The following is a 20,999-nucleotide window of genomic DNA, read 5'->3' on the forward strand; positions in this document are numbered from 1 at the left end:
CCTCCCTCACCCCCCTGCCTTCCACCATGCTCCGTCTAACCTGCAGCACTTCACTGTCCGCCACTCCCACCGTACTATCCCTCCCCCTCCCCACCCTAGCCTCCTTACCCCCACCCAGTCGCCACTCCCATTATGCACTGGTGCTGCTTCTTGCAGTGTGGTTTCAGTTGCCTGAGATTGCAGTCATGTGTGTGAGTAGCAACTTTCCTTCTCATAATATTGAAGAATACATAGTTCAATCGAATCCATACCAAAGTTCAACTTGGCCTTTTTCACAAAGCTTTGACAGGGATGAAAGTAATGTCAGCCGGCAGGGAAAAAGAAATCCCAAGTTCCGAATTTGTAATAAAACACCATTGGCCAACTACATCTTAAATAAATAAATTTTTTCAAGTTACCTTGTACATTCCCTTTATCATATTTCAATGACAGTCTGACCAGATTGCCATGCAGATTGTATAAAAATAAATGAAAACTTTTTTAAATTAATCATCCTCTGCAGTGCAACAAATGAATGAGTTTTCATCTTCTTAACAACATTAATAGCTACAAAAGAAAGTGACAGGTGGGGGAAGGGGCATGGAAGGAAACAGAAAAGTGCAGATTCTATCATACAGTTTGGAGTAGGGCCTGGGTGCTTTTGACTTTCTTAAATACTTCTTTCCTTCACCTCTTGTTAGAGATAGAGCAAGGTGGCACAGTCAGTAAGGCACTGGACTTGGATTCAAGAGTAGTGATGTGCAAACCCCCATCCAGATACTGATTTTCCATTGTTTATCTATATTAAGAAAAATGCCTGGAGGATTCCTTTGGAAAAAAAGGCTGGTTCCCATTCACATCTTTACCCAACTAGTTGATGTATGTTAAATCTTGTCTCTTTTCATGTTGACACTTGAAAAGAAAACATTGGTTGGGATGCTGACTGTCATTAACTTCTCAGTTGTCATACTTAAGAAACTGCTGCATCAATGAAAATGAATACAATCTCTCTGTTGGACATTCTGCAATAAAAATTTGATTGTAGTAGCAGGGAACGTAAACTTCATTGTGTGATTAACTGAAAACTGTAAGAGAAGGAAACCTTTTCTTAGGGCAGATCATCCCAAACTTCTTAATGATGGTAATCTTGTATTTATTTATTGCAGACTTATGTGACTTTTTAATTAATATTAATCAGATAATAATTCTTTTAGTGTGTAAATCAAATAACTACATAAATGTGTAAAACTATGAAGCTATTCATTATAAATGTGAAAGTAAAGGCCAGAGAATTTTCTTTTTAGTGGAGGTTAACTGTTAGTCTTTTATTAATTTTTTACAAGTATTCCTATATTTGTAGCAAATATTTACATGTGCAGTGGTAAAACGTAAGCTTTGATTTAAAGCCAAGATCAAATAGTCACCACAGAAAATCATATTATGGAACCTGCCTCTGCAGCCAACATTTATAATTGTTCATGGGCTCTACTCAGAAGTAGGTTGTGAGAATTGTGGTGGTGAAAATGTTTCTAGTGATTGTATTTATGCAGCAATAGAAAGAGACGTGGTTGCGTAAAATTTCTGATCATAATAGTGCCAATGCTATCTGTAAAATTCTAAAACTCTCTGCAGTCTCTAATGAAATAAGGGTCTGTGATATAGTCAATAGTGACCCATGCGTCAGTTGAGGATGTTAAACTTGATGGTCCCTTTACTGCTGTACAAGAAGAGTAGGCTGTCAACACCAGATTTCTCTCTCTTCCCTCCGTATCATCATCGTTGTAAACAAAACCGCATTACACACCTGAAATTTTAACCAGTTATCTAAAAGAAACCTTTACTCTGAGACATGTTGAAATTAGCATCACAAATGGCATAGATGAACAACATTGAGTGTATATTTCATTATTGAAACACAGTTAATTTTGTTATTTGTATCTAGTACGCCACCACACCTCAATGACTGACCTTACCTTTAATTTTCTTTGAATTTGAATTGTTCTTTCAATCTTTCTTTTTGTTGTCTCTTTTACTGATATTTCATAAATTCATATTTTCCATCTTTCTTACCCTTAAGCACATTTCCCATCACTTGATATATGACCAGTAGTGATACCCTTGTTAAGGTGTTTGTTTTTAGTAGCCCCTCTGTCAGTTTTATAGTGGATCTGTTTATTTCCCTATTATAAAAAGTGATCACTATTCTCCTTCTGCCTGTATGTTTCATTATGAACTGAAAATTCTACATACCTTTACTTCTTTCCCAACAATGTACGCATAGCCTTCTGTAAACTTTAACTCTTTGTCAAAGTTCCTTAGTTCCTGACCATTTTTGCCATCCTAAATTAATAATTGTGCATATGATTGTTGATTGCTGTCATTTATGCTGTATGTATTTCAGAATTCATTCAGATCATAGGATAGACATTGCCACATCTCATTTTTACATTCACCAAGGTTTTCAAATGAGATCTTGTAGCAATTCCTAAATTTAGCCAGTTCTTAGTTTCAGTATTTGAAATGGTCAGCTTATTGTGCACCTAAGTGCTTTTGTAAGAGCAGAAGAAACATCCTTTGAAGAGAAAACACCCTTATCTTCTTCCAAGTTGCTTCCGTTTCAACAGTCATCAGTTACACACAAAAATAGATGTAACACCACATCATTTGCAAAAATTCAGTCTAGTCATACCTTCATCTCTTGAATAGTTTGTCTTGTGCCACAAACGCTTATAGAAGAGAAAAAACATACTTGAAGCTCATTTGATAATTCACAGAAATTATTCAAAGTCCTACATTACTACATTATTCAATCGTGAACTCCACCTCAAAACAATGTGTGTCTAATTGTCTGGATTTATAACCTCACTGAATGTTAACAGATCTGGCCAATCAGCTTGAGTCTGTATGATGCAGAGCTCTTTCACCACTCCATCTTGAGCAAAAGGTTTCTATGGAATTGTGTACTGTCTCTTGAGTTGGATATCTGCCGTATACAAAACTCCAACTTGGCACTGTATTGGGCTACAAAGCTTCATCTTACATTAAAAAGTATTTGTGGTACCATTAAAATTTTTGGTGATTAATCTAAAACATTTAGTTTTAGTTGGCAACTGCAAAATTTTGTGTCTGTGACTAATAATATGAAGGCCTGAAATAGATTAGGAAATTACTAATTTTGGCAAAACGCGTATCCAAATATCATGTTACTGTGTAGTCTTCTTTGATACATTTGCAGTTTCTTGCTGAGATTTAAGTTTTGTGGTGTGGTGATGCCCCACAATAAGAAGTCATATGAATTAAAAGTTAATGTTAGACCAAGGAAAATCATGTTTCTGATTTCATTGCCACAACACTATATTCATACTTCTAACTACAGCAGAACACTGCTGCTGTCTCGCCATCAAGACAGTGTAAAAAAAGTAATATGAAATGGTGGCAGCCATTGAAAGGGTGAGCCTGTCAATTTGAAGCCACTAACATCAATTCTTAGTAAAATATTTTGTCCACAACCCTCAGGTTATTGAGAGCTGTGACTGATAATACACAAATAACATCAGATTCTCTGCTTCAGTGTTAGTTGCGCATTCTATGTAAACAGATACGGCATCATTCCACGAATATATAGTTGTACTATGGTTGTAGTTAACTTCTTCTTACACTCGGCACAATGGCACAGGTGAATATTTTCGACTTATTTTTAAGAGATGCAGTGGATTCTATGCTATTGTAGTATATCATTAGGCACCTGAATTTCACTGTAGTCACGCTGTTGCATTGTATATTGGCATTCTGGGAAATACTTGTTGACGATTTCTGCATTATAATGTGTTACAGGGTCAAGGGAGTGGTTTGTATGGCTCCATTAAGGCACAGGATATTGCTGCTATGCCGGCAGGTGCTGCAGCAGCAGCTCATGTTCCATCCGGTGCACCTGGAGCGGCTTACACAGATATCGCAGTCTCCAATATGAGATCTGTCATAGCAAAGAGATTGCTGTTGTCTAAACAGGTGAGACTGTCTGCCTGCCTCTCTCTCTCTCTCTCTCTCTCTCTCTCTCTCTCTCTCTCTCTCTCTCTCTCTCTCTGTGTGTGTGTGTGTGTGTGTGTGTGTGTGTGTGTGTGTGTGTGTGTGTGTGTGTGTGTGTATTACCAATCTTTGATAAGAGCTTATTCCTATTTTACTCAGAATTTTGAACATCTTGTACCATTTTACTTTGTCAAATGCTTTCTTTAGTTTTGTGCCAATATGGTCCCCATTGAAATAATCACAGTGCCTGCTCTGTTGTGGAAAAATGCATAATATGCTTTCACTCTCTCAGCACAATGTTGTAACTATTGCAGAAGGTATTATGATTTTCTGAAGCATCTAGCGGATATTATTGAGGACATTATCAAAACACTTTTTTTGAGAGTTCACAGCTTTCGTGCGATATCTTTTGGATAACTTTCTATTAAGTATCCTTCTGTAAAAACATTAACCCTGCAATGATTTTTCCCAATTATTTCTAACAAATCATTTTTTTCATTAGTGAAAAACATCCTGTAATGAATGACATTCATATAGATATATAAAGACGGCTTTTAAAGCTCAGTATCCCATAGTGCTTAGAGCCATTTTAAAGCTCAGTATAATGAGTTAAAAAATTTCAAAAATTACACGTTATCTGAAACATCTTGAAACTTGAAGTCATTTGTTAGTTTCTGTGTAGACATGAAATCTAACCATGCATTTCACAATTGTTTCCTGTGAACATAAATATTAGAGGAGCTGACTGGAGCACAGTAGATGTATTTATCTCGTACCACTGGCGAGCACTGTAACATCACATTCTTGTTCACTTTCTGAGCTGTGAAATTCAGTGTCAAAACACAGGATCACTTTATTAATCCCTTTTTGAAAACATTTCCTAAACAACAATATAGGAGAAAGTCTGAAAGCACGCATTTAGTGGTCAAATCTCCAAAGCTGCACACAGTAAAGATGATACCTAGTAGCAACCACCTCAACAAAACATGACAGCCAGGGTAAAAATGTAGTGCCAGATGCTCTCTAGTGGCCGAACAAGTGACTATCAGTGCTGAAACGGATATAAGCAAGGTCTTTCCTTAAGTTGCCCAAGTACACAGGGGATTTTAAGTTTCTGTCAGAATAAAAAAAAACTAAATAACTCGGCATTTCATGTTATGGGGCTAAATAATGAAGAAAATGTTGGATAATAATGCAGCCAGCCAAAAATGCTTTTGTTTTAGAGGCATAACTAGTTTCAGGCATATATGCCCATCTTCAGCTGACATTTATGTTAACCATTTGGAAAACAAATTTTTCAGTGCCATTACGCATTTAAAATATAAACTGATTTATTACAAAAAAGTATGTTGATGACCTAATAATGCTGTTTAATAATACAGTAGATGAAATTGAAGCATTTGCAAATCCCATGAGTAATATGCACTCCAATATCATATTGCCTGTTGAACATCAGACAGTTGCATATCAGTTTCTTTGACCTTAGAATATAAAAGTTGAATCAGAACATGCTTTTGAAATTCATAGGAAACCCACCACCACAGATGTAGTCATAAATAATTCTTCATGCCATCCTACAGAGCACAGAATGGCTTATTTGAGATCCATTTTAAACTGTACAAAAACCCTTCTATTAGTGCATATGCCAAAGAGAACTGAAACTAATATTATCAAAATCATAGCTAATAATAACGGATATGTCACAAGTAAATGACCATCTTCATAGTAAAATTATAGGTATAAAAATCACCTTTTGTAAATAAACAATCTCCAGCAGCAAAGAAAATATTTGCATGCATTCCTTTCCTAGGCACAATCTCATATCAGGTTGCAAATCTTTTCCCAAGGACACAAACAGGGACACTGTTTCCAAGAATGAAGATACTTACAGATACTACATACCACCAACAAAGGAAAGAAAATGGATCTCCTAGAAGTAGTAAGTTTCAGATGGGCAACTGGAACCAGGTAGTAAGTGTACATAATTTCCTTGAGCTGTTCACACAAATCAGGTATAATATGGACCCCAACAGTAAGAAATGTAAACAAGAATATCCTCGCCACAATAGAAAAACACCTATACCACATAGGCTCATAACTACTATAAAAGAAAAGTAGAGACCTAAATCAGTACATCGAATAGTCACTCAGAATATCCCAATAACAAATGTTTTCAATTTTTAACATCTCATAAAACTTGTTCTATTTATAGCTTTCATATATTTACATTTGAAATAACCAGTTTGTGATGTCAGTATGAAATTAATTAAATCCGCATAGTATTCAATGTACTGTATCAATGAAGATAATCAATTTTTGCAAATGTAATTGGATAGATAAAAAATCTACTCCCCGAGTGGGTGCAGGAGCAAACACACACAAGTTATGGTAATGTCAAGCTTTCAGAGCCTGTGGCTTCTTCTAGCAGAAGTGTCAAAAAAAAGGGTGAGGGTTGAAGGAATAGGGCTAACGAGGTTTATCACATGTTGTTGTTGTTGTTGTGGTCTTCAGTCCTGAGACTGGTTTGATGCAGCTCTCCATGCTACTCTATCCTGTGCAAGCTTCATCATCTCCCAGTACCTACTGCAACCTACATCCTTCTGAATCTGTTTAGTGTATTCATCTCTCGGTCTCCCTCTACGATTTTTACCCTCCACGCTGCCCTCCAATGCTAAATTGGTGATCCCTTGATGCCTCAGAACATGTCCTACCAATCGATCCCTTCTTCTAGTCAAGTTGTGCCACAAACTTCTCTTCTCCCCAATCCTACTCAATACCTCCTCATTAGTTACGTGATCTACCCACCTTATCTTCAGCATTCTTCTGTAGCACCACATTTCGAAAGCTTCTATTCTCTTCTTGTCCAAACTACTTATCGTCCATGTTTCACTTCCATACATGGCTACACTCCATACAAATATTTTCAGAAACAACTTCCTGACACTTAAATCTATACTCGATGTTAACAAATTTCTCTTGTTCAGAAACGATTTCCTTGCCATTGCCAGTCTACATTTTATATCCTCTCTACTTCGACCATCATCAATTATTTTACTCCCCAAATAGCAAAACTCCTTTACTACTTTCAGTGTCTCATTTCTCATCTAATTCCCTCAGCATCACCCGATTTAATTTGACTACATTCCATTACCCTCGTTTTGCTTTTGTTGATGTTCATCTTATATCCTCCTTTCAAGACACTGTCCATTCCGTTCAACTGCTCTTCCAAGTCCTTTGCTGTCTCTGACAGAATTACAATGTCATCGGCGAACCTCAAAGTTTTTACTTCTTCTCCATGAATTTTAATACCTACTCCGAATTTTTCTTTTGTTTCCTTTACTGCTTGCTCAATATACAGATTGAATAACATCGGGGAGAGGCTACAACCCTGTCTCACTCCTTTCCCAACCACTGCTTCCCTTTCATGCCCCTCGACTCTTATAACTGCCATCTGGTTTCTGTACAAATTGTAAATAGCCTTTCACTCCCTGTATTTTATACCTCCCACCTTCAGAATTTGAAAGAGAGTATTCCAGTTAACATTGTCAAAAGCTTTCTCTAAGTCTACAAATGCTAGAAACGTAGGTTTGCCTTTTCTTAATCTTTCTTCTAAGATAAGTCGTAAGGTTAGTATTGCCTCACGTGTTCCAACATTTCTACGGAATCCAAACTGATCTTCCCCGAGGTCGGCTTCTACCAGTTTTTCCATTCGTCTGTAAAGAATTCGCGTTAGTATTTTGCAGCTATGACTTATTAAACTTATAGTTCGGTAATTTTCACATCTGTCAACACCTGCTTTCTTTGGTATTGGAATTATTATATTCTTCTTGAAGTCTGTGGGTATTTCGCCTGTCTCATACATTTTGCTCACCAGATGGTAGAGTTTTGTCATGACTGGCTCTCCCAAGGCCATCAGTAGTTCTAATGGAATGTTGTCTACTCCCGGGGCCTTGTTTTGACTCAGGTCTTTCAGTGCTCTGTCAAACTCTTCACGCAGTATCTTATCTCCCATTTCATCTTCATCTACATCCTCTTCCATTTCCATAATACTGTCCTCAAGTACATTGCCCTTGTATAAACCCTCTATATACTCCTTCCACCTTTCTGCCTTCCCTTCTTTGCTTAGAACTGGGTTGCCATCTGAGCTCTTGATATTCATACAAGTGGTTCTCTTCTCTCCAAAGGTCTCTTTAATTTTCCTGTAGGCAGTATCTATCTTACCCCTAGTGAGACAAGCCTCTACATCCTTACATTTGTCCTCTAGCCATCCCTGCTTAGCCATTTTGCACTTTCTGTCGATCTCATTTTTGAGACGTTTGTATTCCCTTTTGCCTGCTTCATTTACTGCATTTTTATATTTTCTCCTTTCATCAATTAAATTCAATATTTCTTCTGTTACCCAAGGATTTCTATTAGCCCTCGTCTTTTTACCTACTTGATCCTCTGCTGCCTTCACTACTTCATCCCTCAGAGCTACCCATTCTTCTTCTACTGTATTTCTTTCCCCCATTCCTGTCAATTGTTCCCTTATCCTCTCCCTGAAACTCTCTACAACCTCTGGTTCTTTCAGTTTATCCAGGTCCCATCTCCTTAAATTCCCACCTTTTTGCAGTTTCTTCAGTTTCAATCTGCAGTTCATAACCAATAGATTGTGGTCAGAATCCACATCTGCCCCTGGAAATGTCCTACAATTTAAAATCTGGTTCCTAAATCTCTGTCTTACCATTATATAATCTATCTGATACCTTTTAGTATCTCCAGGATTCTTCCAGGTATACAACCTTCTTTTATGATTCTTGAACCAAGTGTTAGCTATGATTAAGTTATGCTCTGTGCAAAATTCTACAAGGCGGCTTCCTCTTTCATTTCTTCCCCCCCCCCCCCCCCCCCCCCCCCCCCCCCTAATCCATATTCACCGACTATATTTCCTTCTCTCCCTTTTCCTACTGGCGAATTCCAGTCTCCCATGACTATTAAATTTTCGTCTCCCTTCACTACCTGAATAATTTCTTTTATCTCGTCATACATTTCATCAATTTCTTCATCATCTGCAGAGCTAGTTGGCATATAAACTTGTACTACTGTAGTAGGCATGGGCTTTGTGTCTATCTTGGCCACAATAATGCGTTCACTATGCTGTTTGTAGTAGCTAACCCGCACTCCTAGTTTTTTATTCATTATTAAACCTACTCCTGCATTACCCCTATTTGATTTTGTATTTATAACCCTGTAACCACCTGACCAAAAGTCTTGCTCCTCCTGCCACCGAACTTCACTAATTCCCACTATATCTAACTTTAACCTATCCATTTCCCTTTTTAAATTTTCTAACCTACCTGCCCGATTAAGGGATCTGACATTCCACGCTCCGATCACATAGGGAATGTAATTGAAAAGTTGCCCACAACCCCGGGTCAGGGAGACTTACCATCTGGTGATAGATTCTTGGCGATTTATCCGTAACTTTCCTCATTTCAGAAACTTTGCGGGTCCTTTGCCTTCATCCCTCTCCTTTCCCTCTAACGGTTCTGCCATAAGGAGGCGGCACTGGCTCCAAAAGCTTGCATATTTCCATAACTTTTGTGTGTGTGCTTTCTTTTTCATCTACACATTTATATTATAGTATACAATCTTGATCATTGTCTGCTACCAGGTGTTAAAAAAAGTCATGTAAACTAAAGAATTTCATTCTTAGAGTAAAAGCTTGCTTTTTTTTTTTTTTTAACGCTTTGCACTTTCACCATATTTTCTTTACTTAGATTATATCTCTGCTTAATAAGAAATCAATGATAGTTTTGCTTAGTGGGTGCTCTTTGCTTTGTGAATAAAAACATAAATTGTAAAGCACTTCTATGAAGCCCAGCCTGAGATGATGAGGATTTTGAAGTGTGTTTTACTTGCAACAGCAATTTACTAAATTGTGTGTGCTGCTTTCATTGCAACATTATGTAAATTGTCGTGGAAGGGTATCGGGACCATGGCAAGACAAAGTGCCTTCCACTGGAACATATATATACCGGGTGATCAAAAAGTCAGTATAAATTTGAAAACTTAATAAACCATGGAATATTGTAGATAGAGAGGTAAAAATTGACACACATGCTGGGAATGACTTGGGGTTTTATTAGAACAAAAAACTAAGTTCACAAAATGTTCGACAGATGGCGCTGGACAGCAAAACGTCAGTGACTGCGCATGACAATCTTGTATAAAAGGAGCTGTAATGAGAGAGAGAATGAGATGCACCAGCAGTCGCAGCATGTTGACGTTACCTGGAAAGGCACTTTTAGTGAAGCTGTATTATCAGAATGGGGAATGTGCTAGTTCAGCGTTATGATCCTATCACCATAAGAAGGGGATTCAAATGGGTAAAGGTCCGTTGACAAATGCAGCTGTGGCGAGAATGATTTCGAAGTTCGAAGCCATGAGTTGTTTAGACGATAGACCTCGTAGTGGCCAACCGAGCACAAGGCGTAATGCTGCTGAGACCATTCAGGAAGAAATGGAGACTGTAGCGGGTTCGTCTATGCACGGGGAAGTCAGCGCTCATGCAGTCGCATGTCGCACCGGCATTCCATACACTACTGTTTGGTTGGCACTTACGCATACCCTCTGACGCTATCCATACAGAATCCATCGGCATCATGAACTGTTACCTGGCGATTTAGTGCAGTGGAGGGCATTTACGGTGTTGGTGTTTCAAAAGATGGCGGAAGATGACGATTGGTTGAGTAACGTGTTGTGGACCGACGAAGCTCATTTCACGCTCCGAGGGTCTGTCAACGCCCACAACTGCAGAATGTGGGCTACCGAAAATCCTAAAACTGTTGTAGAAACTCCATTGCACGACGAAAAAGTCATGGTATGGGTTGGGTTTACCACATTTACCATTATCGTGCCTTTTTTTCTTCGAGAAAATGTGTGATTCTGGTTTTGTAACTGCTACTGTGACAGGTGAGAGGCGCGCCGATATGTTACAGAATCATATCATCACCAGCCTGTATGATAAACACCTGCTGAAACATACGATGTTTATGCAGGATGGCGCTCCACCCCATATTGCTAGTCCCGCGAAAGATCTCTTGCGCACATAATTTGGTGATGATCGTGTGCTCAGCCGCCGCTTTCGTCATGCTTCGCCTCCCAGGTCCCCAGACTGCAGTCCGTGCAATTATTGGCTTTGGGGTTATCTGAAGTCGCAAGTGTATCGTGATCAACCGACGTCTCTAGGGTTGCTGAAAGACAACTTCCTACGCCAATGCCTCACCATAACTCCGTACATGCTTTACAGTGCTGTTCACAACATTATTCCTCAACTACAGCTATTGTTTAGGAATGATTGTGGAAATATTGAGCATTTCCTGTAAAGATCATCATCTTTGCATTGTCTTACTTTGTTATGCTAATTATTGCTATTCCGATCAGATGAAGCGCCATCTCTCAGACACTTTTTGAACTTTTGTATTTTTTTGGTTCTAAAAAAACCCCATGTCATTCCAAGCATGTGTGTCAATTTGTACCTCTCTATCTACATTATTCCATGATTATTCAGTTTTCAAATTTGTACTGACTTTTCGACCACCCAGTATATATATATAAAACTTTCTCTCTCTCTCTCTCTCTCTCTCTCTCTCTCTCTCTCTCTCTCTCTCTCTCTCCCCCCCCCCCTCTCCCTCTCCGCACCCCCCACCCCCACCGCACCCCTCCATCCTTCCTTGTGTCCATCTGTATGTGCAGACTAATCTCGGGAACTGCTGCAGGGATTTTGATCCAGTTTTGACCAGTGGATACATTGATTCATGAAGCAGGTTTCTTGTACAATTTATAAATATTTTGCACAAATTGCCTGAATTGTGATGAATTACAATTTAGTTGTGACAGCAATGCCATTGCCACCTAGTGAGCAGCCACCATAATTTGAGTGAGGAATACTTACTTGAGAGAGCAGAAAGCATGACACAGTTTGTGTCTGGTCTGGTGGCGTGGCAGTAAAACATCTGGCTAGAAACCAAAAAGTTGTAGGGTCACATGCCACCTGGACCACGTTTTAACTCTGCCTTTTAACCTCGCATTCACCTCTCAATCATATAGAGATTCACCAGAAACAAAACATGGCTCAGATTCCATGTTCACTGTAGCTCTCCTTTCCCTAGTTGAATAACTGCTTAGTGACATGCAAGTCACCTAAGTGACATCCAAGTGTTTGCAATCATTTCAAAGCAACTGCTTAGTAAAAATAACATGTGAATCCAAAACATGTGGTTTTCAATTCATTATGAATAAAATGAAACAAACCATGGGTTGCAGCTTTGATTTGTTTGTATAAATTGTGTTTTATAGCAGTGCAGCATATGACTCGAAAGTCCAGCTTTCTGATTTCCTTGTATTACATATAGATACAAACATAACTGATGATGGTCGAAGTCGAGAGGATATAAAATGCAATGGCAAGGAAAGCGTTTCTGAAGAAGATAAATTTGTTAACATCGATTATAGATTTAGCGTCAGGAAGTCGTTTCTGAAAGTATTTGTATGGGGTGTAGCCATGTATGGAAGTGAAACATGGACGATAAATAGTTTAGACAAGAAGAGAATAGAAGTTTCAAAATGTGGCACTACAGAAGAACGCTGAAGATTAGATGGTTAGATCACATAACTAATGAGGAGGTATTGAATAGAATTGGTGAGAAGAGGAATTTGTGGCACAACTTGACTAGAAGAAGGGATTGGTTGGTAAGGCATATTCTGAGGCATCAAGGGATCACCAATTTAGTATTGGAAGGCAGTGTGGAGGGTAAAAATTGTAGAGGCAGACCAGGAGATTAATAACACTAAGCAAATTCAGAAGGATGTAGGTTGCAGTAGGTACTGGGAGATGAGGAAGTTTGCACAGGATAGAGTAGCATGGAGAGCTGCATCAAACCAGTCTCTGGACTGAAGACCACAACAACAACACAACAAACGTGATTCTCTGTGTCATCAGACAAAAGATATTATTTGTTTGGACCCTTCCAAATTATGTGGAAGACTGGTAAATGAATCTTCACTGGCAACACGTTTTAAAGTAAGACAGTAATTTCAGATAGCCAGTTTCTGCTTCCCTCACATTTGCAATCACACTCCTAGTTCTGTGCACATCCTTCCAACAGTGGGCAGTGAGTTACTCAAGTTTCAAGTAGTCTAATAAATGTGACCGATAATGAAACTGAGCGAGGTGGCGCAGTGGTTAGACACTGGACTCGCATTCGGAAGGACGACGGTTCAATCCCGTGTCCGGCCATCCTGATTTAGGTTTGCCGTGATTTCCCTAAATCACTCCAGGCAAATGTCGGGATGGTTCCTCTGAAAGGGCACGGCCGACTTCCTTCCCCATCCTTCCCTAATCCGATGAGACTGATGACCATGCTGTCTGATCTCCTTCCCCAAACCAACCAACCGATAATGAAAAGATAACCACCTCACAATTTGAAGTAATCAAATATTTTTAATCAGTAGATTCCCTGCAATAGTTTGAGAACAACTGGATAGCGAAAAGTGTGAATCCAAAACATGTGCTTTTTATTTTTATGCTTCAAGTAAAACCCTATCTAAAAAAACTGCTTCAGCAATTTTTCTCCGTTTACATGCAGTATGTTCTTTCAGCAGTGCAGGAGATGACTGAACTTTCAGCTTTCCATGAATCAAACCCAGATGTGGGCACCATTCTTTGCATGGTACAATGAAGTAATCTGCCATAAAGAGTCCATGACAAAGAATTGTGGCAATGAGTCTCAGCAATGCATCACAGTGCATACTAAGCGTCACAATAAATGTGCCATAACATGATATAAACATTGTACAATGAAAGTGTTTTCACACACACACACACACACACACACACACACACACACACACACACACACACACACACAAGATTTGCATACAATATTTACATTGGTTATAAACACTACTTAAATCACAATGTGCTCACCACTTAGATAGAACACCAGATCTGTATGGAACCCAGAACATTCATGCCTCAGGCGGCTTTCCTGCCATGTGCTGCTTACATTACATAAATTATATGAAAATGAAAATATTCACTTACTTAACATTGTTGTCTGAATAGTTTTATTTGTGGCATGTGAACAAAATATGCTATGCCAGTCAAGTCATGTGGCCATAGATTTTTAATGCTACCCATGCGAAGCCGGGCCAGTTTGCAAGTATATAAATAAATTCAGGTGTAGCAGTGTGTTTTTACCATTAAAACCTCATAATTTGGCACTAGATATTAAAGTATTATTGTGCAGTGCTGGAGCTAACAACATACTGCTGTTGAATACATTAATGTTACTGGAAACATAAGCCATTAACAGATGGACATGAATGCCTGAAACCAGTTACGGCTCTAAAATAAAAGCTTTTTTAAATGAGTTTGTGGCTTGATCCATTATTCACCCATGTTTACTAATAGCTGTGGAGTTCACAGGATCCAGCATTGATAAAATAACAATGAAGAAAATGTTCACTAGTTCTGAATGGACAGATAAAATATTTTTAGATTCCCACTACAATCATTTGCTGAATCTGGTATGAGACTTTAGATATTTACATTGGTGAGGGCAAAGATAATTCAACCAGGCGAAATTTCAAGAATTTTTTGCCTTTAGAATTATTAATCTTGTCATAATAAAATGTAAGCATATATAAATATTTAACTGTTTACAGAGGCTATTCCAAGACATTAAAAAGCTAAGTAACCATAAACTTTAACATTGTGATAACTCTTCCTAAGGAAGCAAATCTGGTAAGTGTACTTTCAATTAGGTACCACCTGTCAGCTTTGAACAATGATCTTATATTGAGCCCAAGATGTTACACAAACATGATTTCAAAATGGCGACTGACAACACTAAAATATAGATCTGAACATTGAATTGTACAAATTTTTGATGATAAATATTGGACAGCCATGGAAAACTGGATTTTGGGTGGGGAGATACTAAAATCTAAAATAATATCCTCAAAATCACAGTAATAGTCAAATACACAAAACAAAAATAGCAATGAAACAAAATGCATCATTAATTTTTTCAAAAAAAGAAGGCACAAACAACTTTTAACTACTATCAAAACATCATTTGAAATATACAGTGTGTTCTAGAAATATTTGTTCAAATTAACAGAGGAGGTAGAGAACATCAAAATTGCAATAATAAACATATGGTCTTTGAAGTCAATTTGTAATGTTAGGGAATGTTTAGTCAGTGATGCTGATGTAAGCTGATGTCAGTGGTACTGACTGGGAATGTGCATGGACATGCAAAACGGCTCTGTGTACAGATAGTTGGCTCATAGATCTGCTTGGAAACACATCATTTCATTCACAATCACCACCACTTGTAACAACAGTGACTTCCTTGTACACACACAGATTGTCGCCATCAGTACTGCCTTGTGACAAAAACAGTGAGCATAGAATGGCTTACTTGTGCTGAAATGGCTGACATGCATCTGGTATATAGGTCTTTGAATGTAAATGGACATGCTGGAGTTAGACTATTGACAGTGCTTTCCCAACAGACAGATTCCACAACACCAAATGTCTGGACATCTGCATTACCTGCCATGCGAAACAGGCATTTTCCATGATACAGGCCGGAATCAAATAGTGTGAACTCCTGAAATGGAAGAAGAGATTCTGGGACATGTTGAAGACACTCCATCTACAAGTACATGATGCATTGTACACGTCCTTGGCGTCAGACGTAGCATTGTATGGAATGTCTTACATGACGAACAGCTTCATCCTTTCCATCTTCAGTGTGTGGCAGCTTTAGCACCTGAAGTTTTTCCCCAATGTGCGTGTTCCGCACAATGGGTTTTACAACAGACTGCCCTGCACCCCTTATTTCCCCGTCGAGATCCCATGTACTGACGAGGCTTTGTTTACTTGTGAATGCTGTTTCAATATCCGCGATTCGCATGTTTGGGCACATGTGAATCCGTGACGTACTTACCGTATTTACTCGAATCTAAGCTGCACTTTTTTTCCGGTTTTTGTAATCCAAAAAACCGCCTGCGGCTTAGAATCGAGTGCAAAGTAAGTGGAAGTTCTGAAAAATGTTGGTAGGTGCTGCTACAACTAAGTTCTGCCGTCGAATATATGTAGCGCTACACAGGCATGCTTTGCAGGCACAAAGATAAATACTGGCGCCAAAACCTCGGCGTCAGTAAATAAATTTTTAAAAAAGGTGGAAGATAAGCTTTTTTCTCCGCCCCGAGTTTCGACCACTGCATTTTCATACATTATCCAACGAAGTAAATAGAAATCCCGTATTGTTCATTTTCAAATGTAGCAGCATTTCAATGTGCTACGAAAATGCGACTGGCAAGACTGTTTGGGATGTTTGTCAATAGGGCCAACTCTACGTTCTGAATTTTTTCCTACCTGTGAGAAGGGATGGTTGCTAATAGGAACTTTTATGTATTGTGAATCACATACAGTATTCTCTTCACCGTAAGAATAATACAAATATAAACATTTTGCCATGTATTGTTTCGTGTTTGCTGCTATCTCATTTAAATATCTGTCTGCCTAATAAACTACGAAACTTGAGTGATACAACAGCAAACACGGAAGAATATACATATCATGTCATGTTTATATTCGGTGATGGAGCGAATGGTAACTCTCGTTTGGTTTGGCTGCTCGAATCTCGACGCCTACTTACCAATGTACAATGTGGATTTCATAGGCGCCACTCTGCTGTTGACCATCTGGTTACCTTGTCGACCTTCATTATGAATAACTTCTTGCGGAAGCACCCGACCGCGGCTGTGTTCTTTGATTTGGAGAAGGCTTACGACACCTGTTGGAGGGCGGGCATTCTCCGCACCATGCATACATGGGGCCTTCGCGGTCGCCTCCCTCTTTTTATTCGTTCCATTTTAATGGATCGACAGTTCAGGGTACGTGTGGGTTCTGTCCTGTCAGACACCTTTCGCCAGGAGAATGGGGTGCCACAGCAGTTTTGAGCGTCACTCTCTTCGCCATAGCGATCAATCCAATAATGGATTGCCTCCCAGCTGCTGTATCAGGCTCCCTTTTCGTGGACGATTTTACCATGTATTGCAGCGCGCAGCGTACATGTTTCCTGGAGTGCTGTCTTCAGCGTTCTCTTGACTGTCTTTACTCCTGGAGTGTCGCCAATGGCTTCCGTTTTTCTGCCGAGAAGACGGTCTGTATTAACTTCTGGCGCTACAAAGAGTTTCTCCCACCGTCCTTATGACTCGGTCCCGTTGCTCTCCCATTCGTGGAGACAACAAAATTTTTAGGCCTTACATTTGACAGGAAATTTAGCTGGTCTCCACATGTGTCATATTTGGCTGCCCGTTGTACCCGTTCTCTAAATGTCCTCCGTGTTCTCAGTGGTATGTCGTGGGGAGCGTATCGAACTGTCCTACTTCGCCTATATCGGTCGATCGTCTGCTCCAAGCTGGATTATGGGAGCTTCGTATACTCCTCTGCACGGCCGTCCATCTTACGCCGCCTCAACCCCATACAATATCGGGGTTTACGTCTTGCGATCAGAGCGTTTTGTACTAGTCCCGTCGAGAGTCTTCATGCTGAAGCCGGTGAATTGCCACTCACCTACCAGCGCGATATACTGCTTTGTCGGTATGCCTGTCGGCTACTGTCAATGCCCGACCACCCGTCTTATCATTCCTTTTTTGACGACTCTCTCGACCGTCAATACGGGTTGTATGTCTCTGCCCTGCTACCCCCTGGAGTTCGCTTTCGTCGCCTCCTTCAACACCTTGATTTTTCACGTCCTGCAACCTTTCGAGTGGGCGAGAGCCAAGCGCCACCTTAGCTCCAGGCTCAGGTTTGCGTTCACCTTGACCTCAGCTCGCTCCTGAAGGAGGTTACCCCCGGTTCGGTATACCACTCCCGTTTTGTCGAACTTCGTTCGAAGTTCATTAATATGACCTTCATTTATACAGATGGCTCTAAGACCAATGACGGGGTCGGGTGTTCTTTTATTGTCGGGGCACAAAGTTTCAAATACCGGCTCCATGGCCATTGTTCGGTCTTCACAGCTGAGCTCTTTGCCCTCTACCAGGCTGTTCTTTACATCTGCCGCCACCGACATTCTGCTTATGTCATCTGCTCCGATTCCCTGAGCGCCATCCAGAGCCTCAGTGATCCGTATCCGGTTCACCCTATCGTGCACCGGATCCAACGCTCTCTTCAGCAGCTGGTGGACAACGGTTCTCCGGTTAGCTTTATGTGGGTTCCTGGCCATGTCGGTATCCCTGGGAACGAATCTGCAGATGCCGCGGCCAAGGCTGCGATCCTCCAGCCTCGGACAGCTTCTTGTTGTGTCCCTTCATCAGATTGTAGCAGGGTCATTTGTCGGCGCATTTTATCACTGTGACATGCCGATTGGGCTGGACTTACGGACAACAAGCTTCGGGCCTTGAAACCTCTTCCCGCGGCTTGGACGACGTCCTCACGCCCTTCTCGGCGGGAGGAGGTCGTTTTGGCTCGGTTACGAATTGGACACTGCCGGTTCAGCCATCGCCATCTGCTGACGGCTGCGCTGGCGCCGTTCTGCCCATGTGGGCAATTGCTGACGGTCCGCCACATTTTAACGTCCTGTCCGGATTTTAATACACTGCGTCTTGATCTTGGCCTGCCATGTACTCTAGATGCCATTTTAGCGGATGACCCAGGAGCAGCTGCTCGCGTTCTTCGTTTTATCAACTTGACAAACCTCTCTAAGGACATTTGATTATGCTGTTTTTTTAATTCTATGCCTGTCAGTCTGTCTTTTATCGTGTTTTCCCTTTTAGTTGCAGTTTTAAGCTTGTGCCTCGCGGTGCATTCCTAACGTAGTCTGGGCGCTAATGACCATTGAAGTTGTGCGCCCTACAGTCAGAAATGAAGCACGAGAGTTGACTAGATTTTTAAATCTAAGATGACTCTTAATTTCTGTGCAGAATGTAATGTACTAAAGAGGTGTCTGCAAAGATTTTCAAACAGAGAAAAATTTTCTATAAACTCTCGTTCAGAACATCTTCTATCATACGCAGTCTATTATTTGGTTCTTGTTGATCATTATCGAAGAAAGCAGCAGTGTAAGTAACAACAAATAGCAGTCTCTTACCATTGTTTTGCTAATGAAACGATTCCTCTCTTTTGTTTTTTAATTGTAAGTGGTGGTAGCGTGCACAAAAGCAAGCCATGCCGCAAGCAGCGACAGGTCGTAAACACACATTATTAGAATGCGACAAACAATGCATGACACAGTACAGTAATGCATTTTCAGCTTAGTGACGTAAACACCTGAAACAAAGAGAATGGCACGTATCAGATCAAAGAAAAATAAGCAATCAATTCAAACCAGACGAAGCACATGAAAAAGGAAGGGTACCCGTATAAATATGGACGGAGCGCCTGACGCATAACAATGGCTATCTGGTAAAGCTTAACTGCTAAGCTTATGACTCAAACCAAACTACTGTAGCTGTATCATCATTCATTTGACCTAAATTGTGTCTCGTATTACAATGGACCAACTTTGTTTCGCTTTGGAAGTGCGGCCTAAAACTTTTCTCTCCCCTTGAATTTAGAGTCTCAAATTTCAGGTGCGGCTTAGATTCGGGAAAATTATTTTTCCTTCATTTCGAATCTCATTTTTCAGGTGCGGCTTAGATTCGAGTAAATACGGTAACTTCATGCTCATCAAGAGCAATTCAGTGTTAATGTGTGGGCCGACGTTCTTGGTGATCATTCCACCTCAATTACACCTCTGTGGAACGTGTTGCCAGAACTGATAGAGGATGTACCTCTGAATGTTTGACAGTGTGTGCTTCCAGCACAATGGAGCAACAGCCCATTTTAGCATTTCTGTAAGGAATCGTATGACTGAGCGAGGTGGCACAGTGGTTAGCACTGCAGACTTGCATTTGGGAGGACAGCGGTTCAAACCCGCATCCAGCCATCCTGATTTGAATCTTCTGTGATTCCCCCAAATCGCTTAAAGCAAATGCCAGGATGGTTTCTTTGAAAGGGTATGGTCGATTTCCTTCATCATTATTTCCCAATCCAAGCATATGCTCCTTTGCTTGTTCTCTAATTACCTTTTTGTCAATGGGATGTTAAACATTAATCTCATCCTCCTCCCTCCTACTCCTCGAAATCATCTGAGAGTCACGTTCAGTAATTGATGGATCGACCAAGGTGGTCCTGTGGCCTGGCTGTCAAGGTCATGTCACCTGATGTGTCTAGATTTCTTCCTCTGGGGGCATATGCATATGAAATCATTGTGAAAACAGAACAAGACCTCATTGCTATAATTCCTGTCACTGCTGATACCATTGCAGACGTGCCAGTAATCTTCGAATAGATGTAACCCTCAATTGTCCAATAATATATTGCATGCCAAAGGTCGCACATTCGAGCACTTCCCATGAATGCCACTGCTGTAATAAGCTTGCTAAATGACATTCTGTGTAGATCATCCCTAGCCTCAGAATTTGTCCTCAGGGCCATATATACCGTAACTAAATATATTTGTTTCCATGTTCTCTACCTCCTGTATTAATTTAAGCAAATAGTTTTGGGACACACTGTATAACTCAAGTAAAAAGACTAATACCAATACAGAAAGCCAGAAATCCACACTAATAGAAAAATCCAGAAGGTGGTATCAAAAGCAACAAGTGAGTTCTATAGCACAAATTAAGGTGCTGATACAAGTACTGGGAAGCCAAAAGCCAAAATGAATAAAGCAAGCCAAAATTTGCTGTGACTAACAAAACACACTTATAAAGGCTGATACCAATGCAGAGAACCAAAATCTTTGAATCAGAATTCCAGAAATAGAAAGAAGTCTTTGTTGCAAGTGTTTTATTAACAGTGATGTGGTTCGCGCAGTTAGCGCTTTTTTCAGATTATGTGTAAGTAGTAACAACTATTTTGTTACATAAGTTTATACAAAAAC

The 20,999-nt window shown here is 40.1% G+C and overlaps 1 protein-coding gene across 1 annotated transcript in view; it reads left to right on the forward strand.

Moving 5' to 3' along the window:
• Window positions 1–20,999, forward strand: part of LOC124777232 (dihydrolipoyllysine-residue acetyltransferase component of pyruvate dehydrogenase complex, mitochondrial) — a 90,081-nt gene that overhangs the window by 29,510 nt on the left and 39,572 nt on the right. The window contains exon 5 of the mRNA XM_047252559.1: window positions 3,814–3,987. Coding sequence (XP_047108515.1) covers window positions 3,814–3,987 — 174 coding nt within the window. The remainder of the gene's footprint in view (window positions 1–3,813; window positions 3,988–20,999) is intronic.

The sequence above is a fragment of the Schistocerca piceifrons genome, chromosome 2, assembly GCF_021461385.2.
Source record: "Schistocerca piceifrons isolate TAMUIC-IGC-003096 chromosome 2, iqSchPice1.1, whole genome shotgun sequence".
NCBI lineage: Eukaryota > Metazoa > Arthropoda > Insecta > Orthoptera > Acrididae > Schistocerca > Schistocerca piceifrons.